General features: G+C 39.5%; 1 protein-coding gene across 1 annotated transcript; it reads right to left on the bottom strand.

The window, feature by feature from the left end:
- Nucleotides 1–231: 231 nt before the first annotated feature.
- On the bottom strand, nucleotides 232–13,248 carry LOC114553716 (inter-alpha-trypsin inhibitor heavy chain H3). The gene is made up of 22 exons (XM_028575056.1): nucleotides 13,177–13,248; nucleotides 11,688–11,848; nucleotides 11,467–11,571; nucleotides 10,947–11,109; nucleotides 10,688–10,798; nucleotides 10,193–10,321; nucleotides 9,969–10,085; nucleotides 9,612–9,780; nucleotides 9,417–9,527; nucleotides 7,039–7,220; nucleotides 6,719–6,898; nucleotides 6,498–6,619; nucleotides 5,445–5,695; nucleotides 5,068–5,085; nucleotides 4,788–4,820; nucleotides 3,006–3,023; nucleotides 2,666–2,716; nucleotides 2,262–2,282; nucleotides 2,097–2,123; nucleotides 1,687–1,707; nucleotides 1,522–1,548; nucleotides 232–296 (listed from the first exon to the last, which is right to left on the bottom strand). Exons 1-22 carry the CDS (start codon nucleotides 13,246–13,248, stop codon nucleotides 232–234), a joined length of 2,154 nt encoding a protein of 717 aa, XP_028430857.1.
- Between the last annotated feature and the right edge of the window lie 377 nt (nucleotides 13,249–13,625).

Here is a 13,625-nt window from a genome sequence, read left to right on the forward strand (position 1 = left end):
TCACACTGTTCCTTAAGGTCTCAGAATAGGGTACGTAACATTGGTTGGGCTGAAAATAGCCCGGATGCTGTTCTATGCGCCCTAATGCAACCCTGTGAAATAGCCCTAGAATGAAACGAGAGGTTTTCTCCCTTTTATGGTATGCTCATGAATATTTAGATGAGCTGCGCACTGATTGGTTGGTTTATAACGAGCGAAGCTGAGGAGCAAATACGCAATGGCCAACAGCACTCACTGGGACACGGCAGCTCGTGTTGCCTTGTACCCGGCGTCACCTTTTCTGGGGTAACTCATACCTGCCAACATTTGATTATCAAAATCCAGGAGATTTGTGCGAGTCCATGGCAGCTACTGTAAGTGTTAAGTGTATTATTTACATTGCAATATAAATGACAACATACTGAATTTAATAATATCAGGGAACATGCCTGCAACACTCGCAGTTACCCCATAACTAGACCACCAACTACCGCTGACATGACGGAGCTCCACGACCGGCAGCTCGCGCTGCTCTGTACCCAGCGCACAGTCACCTTTTCTGGGGTAACTAAACCACCAACTACTGCTTACCTGGAGCACCCCGACCGGCAGCTCACGATGAAATGTGAAAAGTGTCAGCATTCCATGTACAGTCTGGAACACTGCATTTACGACCGTGGTCTGTTTTCAATATCCTTGAAAAACTTCCAAACTGTCTTCTTTGTAATTCCCGTGTAAGTACAAAGAGCAGCGCACAGATACAATTAGTGTTAATGTAAATTTTGGGGCATGACAAAGGTGCAGACCAGAGCCTAATAAGGTACAGCCACTGAGTTGACGTCAACTATTAGCTTTGTTGGGATTCGCCCGTTTTCAGCGGCAGTTTCGAATTGTGAGATTTGGATTGGAAAGAGGTGTCAATGGGACTTTGAGGTTCTCTGTATTGCCATTTTACCCACCGACCTGTCGTTATTCAACTATGACAAGGTAAACTTGGGTTTGCATTCTATCACCCCTTTAAGATGAATTATAGAGTGTTTGATAACGATTATCCAAAATCTTGGCTATCATGTGGTGATCAGTAAACATGTATCATTTGAGAATTACATTTACAGTAAAAGGTAAAAGCACACCTGTACTTGTGTGGCACATAAAGAATGAAAGATGGGTACCATTATGTTCTCAGACTCACAAGATTTCAAAGAATAGTTATATATATATATATATATATATATATATATATATATATAATACTCCCATGGCCCCCTTGCCTTCACCTGCTGACACCACAGGTGGAACCAAAGTTTCCCTGATCTAAGCAGTGTGAAATACATTTAGCTAAGAAGAACAAAAGATTTACTCATGAGGTGATCATTACACTGTTACACTGTTGTCATGAATGCAGATGTAGAATAAGCCTTGCCTTAGTCAAATTTAAACAAATTTTGGATGTCACTCAAGACATGTCAACAAATCTCTATATACAGTAAAATATATACACGAGAGTAGTCATATCAGAGCAGTGCACATGTGTACCCATACCTGCAACAGCTATAGAATGATCACTTCCTGTTAAAAGGAAAACAGATGATAACATGACATTGTGATATAGTAAATATACATTATATGAGTAATTAATTAATTAATAGTCATGAATCTGTCATGTCAGATTACTGCAGATGTGTACATAATGTATCTATTTCTTACCTTGTATGTTTGGCCTTAGTCCTGTTAAAAAGAAAGAGATGATAACAGAAAAGTTGTTAATTTACTTTGAAATGGTCATGGTTGTAGATTAGTTTGCTGTAAGTCATGCTGTGTCAGGTTTTATTATACATGTGGAATCACGTTGTTTCACATATGGGAGAGTTAGACAGTTAAAACAAATAATATTACTTTTAGAAATAAACAAGTGATTCAGGAGATAATCCACCCTGAGAGAATTTATAGCTGGGAGGGGTCAGTTTAGTGCCATTTTGGTATCTGAATAAACCTTACCTTAGTCAGATTTCTAAAACTGTTCCATGTCACTCAAGAAATGTGAACCAATCTCTCTATAGAGCAAAATATATACACAAGTGTATTGATATCAGAGCAGTGCACATGTGTACCCATACCTGCAACAGCTATAGAATGATCACTTGCTGTTAAAAGGAAAACAGATGATAACATGACATTGTGATATAGTAAATATACATTATATGAGTAATTAATTAATTAATAGTCATGAATCTGTCATGTCAGATTACTGCAGATGTGTACATAATGTATCTATTTCTTACCTTGCATGTTTGGCCTTAGTCCTGTTAAAAAGAAAGAGATGATAACAGAAAAGTTGTTAATTTACTTTGAAATGGTCATGGTTGTAGATTAGTTTGCTGTAAGTCATGCTGTGTCAGGTTTTATTATACATGTGGAATCACGTTGTTTCACATATGGGAGAGTTAGACAGTTAAAACAAATAATATTACTTTTAGAAATAAACAAGTGATTCAGGAGATAATCCACCCTGAGAGAATTTATAGCTGGGAGGGGTCAGTTTAGTGCCATTTTGGTATCTGAATAAACCTTACCTTAGTCAGATTTCTAAAACTGTTCCATGTCACTCAAGAAATGTGAACAAATCTCTCTATAGAGCAAAATATATACACGAGTGTATTGATATCAGAACAGTGGACATGTGTACCCATACTTCCGGAGAGACCACCAGTACTAACACCTTGAGAACGACGCCTCGCTGTTAAAAGGAAAAAAGATTACATTGTGATACAGTTGTTAAATAACTTTGAAATAGTCATGATTTCTTAATTAGCTTGCACCGTCCTCCACCCTCAGTTTTTCTGCTCAGTTCTTTTTTTACAAAATGAAAACAACACATTGTACTGCAAAGAATGCAAATGTGTACAGTACACATGAGAAATGTATGCTGTAGGGCTATATACATTATATGAAATACATTATTTGAGTAATTCATAAATAGTCATGTCAGAATGCTGCAGATGTGTATCTATGTATCTATGTCTTACCTGGTATATGTTGTCGTGCTGTTAAAACGAAAGAGATGATAATAGAAAAGTTGTTAATTTACTTTGAAATGGTCATGGTTGTAGATTAGTTTGCTGTAAGTCATGCTGTATTAGGTTTTATTCATGTGGAATAATATCATGTCGTTTCAAATATGGGAGAGTTAGAGAGTTAAAACAAATAATATTACTTTTAGAAAGAAAACAGTAATTCAGGAGATAATCCACAGTGAGAAAATATATAGCTGGGAGGGGTCAGTTTAGTGCCATTTTGGTATCTGAATAAACCTTGCCTTAGTCATATTTCTATACATTTTGGATGTCACTCAAGAAATGTGAACAAATCTCTATATACAGTAAAATATATACACAAGTGTATTCATATCAGAACAGTGGAAATGTGTACGCATACCTTCGGAGAAACAACTACTAATGCCTTGAGAAAGACGCCTCTGATAACAGAAAAGTTGTTAATTTACTTTGAAATGGTCATGGTTGTAGATTAGTTTGCTCTTAGTCATGATGTATCAGGTTTTATTCAAGTGGAATCTCGTTGTTTCACATATGGGAGAGTTACACAGTTAAAACAAATAATATTACTTTTAGAAAGAAACGAGTAATTCAGGAGATAATCCACCCTGAGAGAATGTATAGCTGGGAGGGGTCAGTTTAGCGCCATTTTGATATTTGACATGCCCACTTGACTGAGGCTATTATTAAGAGAGAAAGGCCAGGATCCTCTCTCCCCCTTTTTCTTTTCCGTTTCTTCATCCTGCTCATGTCTACGGCTGACAGTCCTGTCAACCTGTTTTCAGACTTTCCCTGCTTCTCCTGAAACCCCCCAAGCTGGCCTAAAGTGCCCTGTGTGCCCGGTACTCAGGTGGATCCCCTGATCTCCAAAGAAAGCTCTTAAGCTCTGAACCCTAAGTGGCTGCTTCCAGCTTGAAGCTATTCCAGTCTGTTCTATTTCTGTGTGCCAACACTGCTAAAGGTCAGACAGAAGAAACAACAGACAACTGCCATCACCTTTACAGTCACAACTTGGTTGTGAACCTGAAGATTTTGATTAAAAGATGGCAGCGGCGCTATATTGAATTAATCGCAACCGAGTCAAATTGAATCCAAACCGAATTGAAGCCGAGGAAATCAGAGACTTCCTAAACTAATCCATGCAAGGGCTTATGCCCCAACATCCGCCTGCCTCTCCCATACAGCGCAGTTTACACTCTGACCATCCACACGAGTAGGTGAATCTTTACTTTTTCTGTGATCAGGGTTGATGCTCTTGCTCAGGAGTGATTAGGGGATGTTAGATCAGGAGATCAGTAATCTTTTACCTCCCAATAATCTCGCAGCAGCTGAAGTGCATTCATTTGTTTAATGTGTGAATGCCAAAATTTCATCTCCTTTTGGTTGTCTCCTTTGTGACTACAAAGCTATCAGTCTTGCTTCCATTACATTCATTCATAGGCCTATTTTTATATAGCGGTAGGCATAGGTGTGTGTATTTATAGTAGTTAATAAATCAGTTGATTACGTGTTTTGTGTGTGTGGAGCATTACGATCACTGGACACAAATTCAGGAGCAGCCTTCAGAATTGAGACTTAATTAATGGATAAGCTATTGATTTTTCCTTTTCGCTGGTGGATTTCGTGAAAGTTAAATTTAACATTAAACTTTCATTTCCATTAGCACAAAGTAGAGAAAATAAAATAAAATACATTATATTACAAGTATTATTAAATCAATCGTGTATCTGTTATGTCAGAATGGCGCAGATGTACCTATGTCCATTGGCATAGGCCAACCACCTGGTGCTGTTAAAAAGAAAAAGATAAAATGAAGTTAAGATAAAGTTGTTAATTTACTTTGAAAAAGTCATGATTTTTTTGTTTGGTTTTTCACAAAATGTAAACAACACATTGTTCTGTGAAGGATGAGAAGATTTATTCATGAGAGAGAATGTATGCTAATTTACATTGTATTATTATGAATCAATAGTGTATCTTTCATGTCAAAACAGTTCAGATATGTGTGTACCTATGTATCTACTCTATGCCTTACCTGGAAAAAACGTTTGTGCTGTTAAAAGAAAAAGATGATAACATGTTATTTATTTACTTTAAAATAATGAACATTGTATGTCATTTGGTTTCATTTCCCTCAATGGTCTGCTAATTTTGCAGACACTTGACTATTAGCAATTAACGTTTACATCAACTGAATAAATTATTTATTTTTTCATACATACATATTTATGTCCAGTTCCATACTCACACAAAATTTGATTTATTAGTTGTAATTGAAAATGATAACTGTATTTTTACATTGTGATTACACCACCTGTTATCAAGTCATGCTGGTGTGTTTTACCTGAAATAATAAACTTTTGACACTTGATTTTGCATTGTGTTTGTTTTGTTAACTTTTGTGTTGCTTACGAGTAAAGGAACCGCTGTATCCCATAACACCCATCTTCATAGTATTTTGTGTCAAAGACGGTCGATGCCCTACAGGAGATGACCGTGCTTGTGTTGTTCCACCTTCCTTAGGTTTATGGAGCACATCTGTGTTCTCCCCCAGAGGCTTGGTGACCACCATGGATGTAAGTGGGGTTACAAAGCTGTACTTCAGCGACAACTCCAAGGCCTCTTTCTTCACATTCTCCTTCTCAGGTCCAGAAAACAGCAGCCTGTGTCATAAATTGTGTCACAAATTCAAACATTTGACATGATGGTGTGATAAAGTTAATTAACAGCTAACACTACTTTTGATAACATTTTGTTGTTTGTTGTGTAAGTGCTGAAATGATTGTTGATGGTAACGTAACTGTGTCCATTGATCAGACATCCAGTCGCGTTTATTGGCCATATCCAGACACATCTGGTGTAACGCAGTTTGCAGTCTTTTCGCTATGTGACGAATCTGCTTTTGCTGCATAATTTGAAGTTGTTGAAGCATGTCATTTTAATGTGAAGAACAGAAGTACGGTCCCAGATGTGTTGACGGCATTGATGTTAATTTGGGCGACTTGTAAATACGGTTATACCATCCATGTGTGTATTATGGTTAAAACCCCAAAAAAAACAGCAGCGCCCAGTGACTCTTATACAGACAAAGCTAAAGTACAGTAAATAGTAAAAATGATATTCCTTGAAAAAGGTAAATGGACTGTATGGACTGTATTTTTATAGCGCTTTTCTAGTCTTAATGACTACTCAAAGCACTTTTACATAATACAGGAACCATTCACACACATTCATACACTGGTGGCCGAGGCTGTCATACAAGGCTGTCATACCTGCTCATTAGATTTTTAAAAATCACACACATTTACACATCGAGGGCACAGCATCAGGAGCAATTTGGGGTTAAGTGTCTTGCCCAAGGACACTTCGACATGGGACTACAGGGCCAGGGATTGAATCACCGACCTTCCGATTGGTAGACGATCGCTCTACCACCTGAGCCACAGCTGTCGACATCACACTCACTCTTTCTCCAGAAGCTGTTTGACTGTGAGGTAGGCCCAAACCCTCTGGATGTGGTTGTCAAAATCTGTCCCAGTGTACTCCACGGTGGCGTTTGTGTTAGAAAATGTCACTCTTCTATCCCTCTGTCATAGTCCAAATTAATTATTATGTCAGTATACACAAGGGTTTTCACCAACCTTTCAGAAGATTACAGTTGATGTGCTGGGTGGAGCGATCCTTACCGAAATGGCTACAACTTGTGGAGTGAAGGTTTCAATGTCGTTGTCAGTGATCTGACCGGCCACCACAATCTCAGAGCCATTATAATACTGGCTGAAGTTAGTCTGGGTTAGATTGGTCCCTCCATTATAGATCATTGTCACATCTGTCAACAGAGGAGTGGCCACCTCTTCATAGAAACCCTGTAGACATACGGTACAGTATGGACGCTGTATGAATGTTTATCTCTCCACAGCCAATCAGGATCAATTTTATCTATGGAAATGTAGCAAATCACATGGTAAACAGTGTATTTATAATGGGAGCAAGTGAATTAAAATACCTTCAGCTGTAAATCAGCGTCAGAGTCTTCGTAAATCCGTCGTGCCACACCATTGTTCTGCAGCGACATCTTCTCAAGGAACTCAAAATTGACATCATAACCAAAACCAAGACAGTAGAGTGGGAACTTGTCTGCAATATCCCTTCTGACATTTGATTGTATTCGTTCCAGATTTGTCTCCCCTGCAAAGAACCAAGATATGAGATTTAAAAGGGGAAAGTTGAGCTCAAATTCCCTCACACAGTAATACATGAATACCTAAATCCTCCTAAGCACTCCGTCACCCGGTGAGTGACGGAGTGCAAGAGGCTGCAAGGGCTCGTACACACTAAACTAACTTTACTCGTTACTCAACAAAGGTTAGCCTAGCCGGTAACATTAAAGGTGCCGTAAATAGGATTGCGAAGATCCAGGACTTAGCCAAACAATTTCAACAACTTCTCAGTCCCTCCCCCCTTTCCGCTAAAGCCCAAAATGGTCTCCTAAGCCCCTCCCCCCACAAGGAAGAATGAATGTGTGTGCATGAGCAGTGATTGACGCGCAGTTAGACACCCCCTGGCCCTGATTGGTGCATCTGAACAGGGAGCAGTGGACGCCTAGATGAGTGTGTACTTTCCTACCTAAGAGGGGTTGTGCTGTGTCAAACTGAATCACCTACCAAGTTGTTTTGTTCACTTCCAAACACGGGCCTGCTGACTCAATCATGAGCAACCGCTGCTCCGGACTCCATGAGTCCGCGCTCCGTCTTGTTCAGGTTTCAAAAGGTGCATTTACAAAAGTTTGTGTTGTGGGAAAACAAGTAGGGCAACATCTTTCTCTCATTATTTCTCCATGTGCGTTTGCCCTCAGCCTCCAGCAACCTTCTTTGTATCTCTTCTGAATCCGTCTGAATGAAACTCCTCTTATGGCAGTGTAGCTTGCTGGCCTGATTGTTGTCGCTCGTCGGCTTCATCAGATCCATAGATTAGATCACACAGAAACCGAACCCCGTCAAAAGCCCAATATTCGGCCGAATCCGAACCCGAATCCTGGATTTGGTGCATCCCTAATCTTGTCAAACAAAACGGAGGCTAGCTCGCCCCTCCTTCCTCCTCATCCCGTCCCCTCCCCACCCCCAAATCCTTCTTGTAGGTTATTGGCTGGAACACTGTTTGTTGTGGGATGGTGCAGGTTGGCGCAGTTTGTTTTTGTTGCCGTTTGTGAAGCCTTGCCTGTCTACAGAGAACGCGTTTTTTTACAGTGTGTTCAGGGGACAGGCAACTCGCGGATAGTGAGGAGATGTTTGCTGTATGTGACAAAAAATGTTGTAGCCTAAAAAACATGTGACATCGCTTAAAGCACCTTTAAGCAAAATGAAATGAATAAATCAGCTATGCTTGCATCACTTTGATTTCATGTGTTTTATGTAGCCTACCATCTTAAGTCCTTAAAGTTAAGGTAATGTTTCTATGTAAATTCAATACGCCAGGCTGAACACACATTCGTAGAGTAGCAAGACCTTACTCCACATCACTGTGGAGATAGGTCTGACAATGCGAGACTAAGCTTCCCCTGGTAACTCTGTGTTTTAAAGATCCTATGACATGGTGCTCTTTGGATGCTTTTATATAGACCTTAGTGGTCCACTAATACTGTATCTGAAGTCTCTTTCCTGAAATTCAGCCTTAGTGCAGAATTACAGCCACTAGAGCCAGTCCCACAATGACCTTTCCTTAGGATGTGCCATTTCTGTCTGTAGCTATTGAGGAGGAGAGAGGGGGGGGCAAGGTGGAGGGTGGGGGTGTGGCATTGACCAACTGCCACTTTGCTCATTTGAAAGCCATGATGTCTCTCTCTCATGGGTGGGCCAAATTCTCTGGGCGGGTAAAACAGAGAAATGGGAGGTAACCTTGCTCCTTATGACCTCATAAGGAGAAGATTCCAGGATGGCCCATCTGAGCTTTCATTTTCTCAAAGGCAGAGCAGGAGACTCAGGGCTCGGTTTACACCTATCGCCATTTCTAGCCACTGGGGGACCATAGGCAGGCTGGGGGAACGCATATTAATGTAAAAAAAACGCATAAAGTGACATTTTCATGCCACGGGACCTTTAACATCACAATGCTATGAATTGTAGGTAATTCCCTCAGGCAAAATCTGCAGAAATGTGGACTTACAAAAAGTGTTCAGAAAGGGCTCAAATGTCTGCCAGAGAGCCTTCATGCACTAGACGATTTGACAGGGTGACAGCCTTAAGCAATCACAGATTCAACGGGAACAGTCTCAAAGTCTGTGAGTGTGGAGATTGGGATTGGGCTATGGACTGTGTCGTTAGGAGTCTTACATTAATCTCTTGAAGTATTATCTCATATTTGTGTGCATGTGTGTTTTATTGTAACCTGAGGTTGGGTCTCCATCGGTGAGAAGTATGACGATAGACGCTGAACCTTCTCTGGGATGTGCATTCAGCATACGTGCTCCTTCCAACACTGCTGCGTTAATGTTTGTGGCTGAAATGGAATGGAACTATGTTTCATTACTGCCATTACTAAAATAGTCACATACCTTCATGAAATATTTATTAAAAACCTCACCTCCTCTCTCAATAATATTCTGTGCAAATGTCTTAGCACTCTCCAGGTTCTTCTTGTTGGCCTGAACAAGTTCTTGTTTCCAGTGAAAAATGTTGCTATCAAAAGTGATAAGACCAAAGTGGTCATCCTCTGCCAGGTCGTTCAAGATGTGGATTAATGCTATTCGGGTCTGGGCAAAAACATCATTCACACATAACAAATAAATATATGTGTGTGTGTATATATATTATTATTATTCATGTAAGAAACCATGTAATATTATTCTTTTTACGTATTCTTAATAAAGCTTTCTGTGAAGTGAACCACAGACATAATTAGTCACAATCCGTCACAAATTTAACTCTTCAAATGCTGTACCTGTTGCATTTTTCTGCCCCTCATTGAGCCACTTTGATCAATAACGAAGACAACATTTTTTGGTATGCGGGAAAGACTAGATGGAGCAAAGTGATGAACAAAGTATCCAGCTGATGTCTTAGAGGGAGGAAGAAGAAAGTTAAGATAACAGAGATATAAGTACAGTATTTTTAGCAATACTAATAGACCACTGGAGTCATCCAGGAAGTGAACTCTTGCTTTACCTTGATGTCTCCAAGTGAGGTGTCCCTGTTGACGTCATAAACAATAACCAGATCTCCATTCATACCCTGCTCTCCACAGCCATCACATGTTTTCTGTTGGTCCTCTGTTGGGTAGAAATACACCCACGCCTATAAACAGAATTAAACAGGTTTTAGAGACTCTTGATGGATATGGAAGTTGATGAACAGGGTTCTCTGCATTTCGTTTAATTTGATTAGATTCAACTGTGTTGTCTCGGCACAGAGTTGAGCACTACTTGTACAACAAAATGCAGTTTGGCATAACAACAAAGTGAAAACTGTTGCAAAAGTGCATAAAGATATACAGTATTTTATTTAATGAATAAATTATACTAAGACATGTGCACAAGGATGAGCAATAAGACAGAATGCCCAGGGCCATTATGTATACTGTGGTCAAACAGATATTCTTTTATTACCAATATTAGTAAAATATTGTTCAGAACAAAGATAGCAATGCTTCACTGCATGTACCTGTTTGTCTGCATGTGTTCTGGTGATGGCATTAGCCAGGGCTTTGGTGCTTAGTCCTCCTTTAACCTCGATGAAATTGATGCCAGCTTTCTCATTAATGTACACATCGACCTGGCATTGAGAATAAATTAAAAAAGAATAAAATACTTTGAAGCTCTGATTATGTTGTAGTGTATGTAGTATCGATAAAATAGGGTGTTAATATACTTCAATGTAAAATGTTTTTTAAGATTTATAGAAACCAACAGGAAAGACACACCTTGAAGTCTTTGACAGGCTGCATGGGTCGAGCGTGGATTTGCAGCTCGTACTTGCCAAGCTTGCGTTTCAGCAGCTCCTCATATGTGAGTTCAAAGGTGACCTTTTTGTGGGCAGCCACAGTCACAGAGGTCTTAAATTCTTCGAGGGTCCTCCCTACAGAACTGCAACAGAGACGATACATTAAAGCAGTGGTCCTCCTTCTGACCCCTTTACAATAGAACAATGACACTTATGACCTCTAATCACAGGTTATGGTGTGGATGTGAGTAATTCAACTAAAGAGCGACATTTCCTTCTCAGATTATTTCATTTGAAGAATTTCAAAGACCTGAAGGCATTAAAGTAGCCGTATTTAAAAAGAAAAAGGCAAACATTTGAGAAAAGTCAGACAAAACAAAGATTTTATTCTTTTTCTCCTCCTTTATCCTGAAGGACACACAAGGTTCTTCTAAAAAAAATACGAAATAAAAACAAGCTTTATTAGACCTGGCAATAAACTGATCCATTGATCTATGTACCTGACAAGCCCAGCGCTTTGGCCAAGGGACACAGCCTCAGTGTACTGCTGCTGAGCTTTCTCTTTACCTTTCACAACACCATCGTACACTTGGCCATCTATAAACCTGAAGAAGAACAAGCAAAAGTCTTTGTTTATATATATACTCCTGAGTAGCCCATGATTTAATTTCATGATGCTTTATGTGCAAACTCCTGTAAAAAGTATTTTTGTTTCACATACATTCTGAATTTACTGATGAAGGCGTTTTTGGGAATCCGGACCTGGAACTCTATTTCCTTTGAGTCGTCCATGCGATTGGCCACGCGGCTTGTGATGACCGTGGTTGCATAACGACTGGTCACTGTGGAGTTGATGTGAAAGCTGTAGATGTTCCAGTCGTCCTGAGCAAATACAGGAGGAGGCACATTTCACAATAAAATAAATGGCTTGGTTAATGTCGCTGGCTGACGACCAGCTGACCAAAGATCAGATGATGGTTGAAAACAAACAAGTGTGGGTGGCATCGGTGAAATCTTGTTGGTCTAACTGCAGAAACACCCCATTCTTATTGTTTTAACCATGTTTTCATGGCAATGTGTCCCAATACTCCTGCACCATTACCAAGTCTTAACTCTAAAATGTAAGGATTTACATCAGAGGCACCAGCTGTTTGTGGCCCCCCATTGTCACTGTGTAAACAGATTTACGGCCCAAACACATGCGTAATAAACACACACACACGCACATACATACACACAAACACACTGCAACTTTATACTTCTACTTCACTATATCTCAGCGACAACATAGAATTTTCCACTTTATATTTACGCTACATTTTCATACCAGTGAAGCATACTGTCCAGTGAAAATGTAAATTGAATGGCCATGTGTAACCATGAATTTGAAAAATGAGTTTGTGATAAACTGAAGGATGAATGGTTCCTTTATGGGTTGAAAAAATTTTCCTACTTCTTAAGCTAACTAAACTCTTATTTTAACCGTCTTGTATCAGCTGTAAAATGCATTGTCACAAAGCTGCAAATGGCTGTTTGTCTGAGCTCATGAAACTTTTTTTTTAAAAGAGATCTTATAGAATATGATGCATTGCTGTAGATTAAACTACCCAACAGTACATAAAAAATTACCTTAACCTCTACAGCAGTAAAATGCAACAAACACATAAATGCAGCAGTAATATCAATCTAAAAACATCTTATATAATAATAAAACACAAACGGGGACAGTTTTACTGCACCATGTCAACATTTACTTATCATACTTGCAGTAAATTTTATTTAGTAGTATTAGTATACTACTAAATAAGTATTATACTAAATATTTTCAGGGCAGTATTAGCACTTTTACTCAAGTAAAGAATCTGATTACTTCCCCCATCACTGGTGTTATCATTTCACATGCAATGACTTGCACACTCCCAATACCAACAACTTTAAATCTAAACCTGAAAATGTAATAATTAACATGGGGACCAGCTTTTTTTAACCCAATATGGAGTTGAGTACCCCCCCTTAAGACTGTTTCCCACTGAGTAATAGCCTACACATTAACACACACAATAACATCACTTGTCACTTAAAAGGACAATACATTTTTGACTTACAATAATTCCCTGGAATTTTACCGTAACCTAATTGAAAATTATACGTTCAATAGATTCAGTTTCCTTGCAGTGTGGTAGTGTGTCCTTTAAGTTTTGTGACCTTACCTTGTTTGGTAGTGTGCTAGCCAAAACCAGCAGCAGCCCAAAGAGGGTGACTTGCACCACAGCGCTCTCCATGATGGCTCCACCAGAGTGCAGCCCAGGCAGCTCAAACTGTCAAGGACAACATGAATGTGTACATTTGTTGTTTTTTAAAAGGGCAAACTCCACTTTCTCTCTCTCCTGTTTCAACAATCCCTCACTTGCACAACCACAGACAAGAACACATTCCCGCCCACTTACCTCCTCTGCATACTGTCGGCCGTCACACACAGAAATAGTCACGAGAATCACGACAGGATGAAAAAGCAGAAATTTATCAGAAATTCAACTGCTTATGTGAACTTTACTGTTGACATCGGCAGTCAAGCCTGCCCACTTTGCCAGCCACAACATTGGTTTGAAAACTTAAAGTAGAAAGAGATACACAGACAAAATGTGGCTTTATACACAGT

Source organism: Perca flavescens, chromosome 4 (genome assembly GCF_004354835.1).
Source record: "Perca flavescens isolate YP-PL-M2 chromosome 4, PFLA_1.0, whole genome shotgun sequence".
NCBI lineage: Eukaryota > Metazoa > Chordata > Actinopteri > Perciformes > Percidae > Perca > Perca flavescens.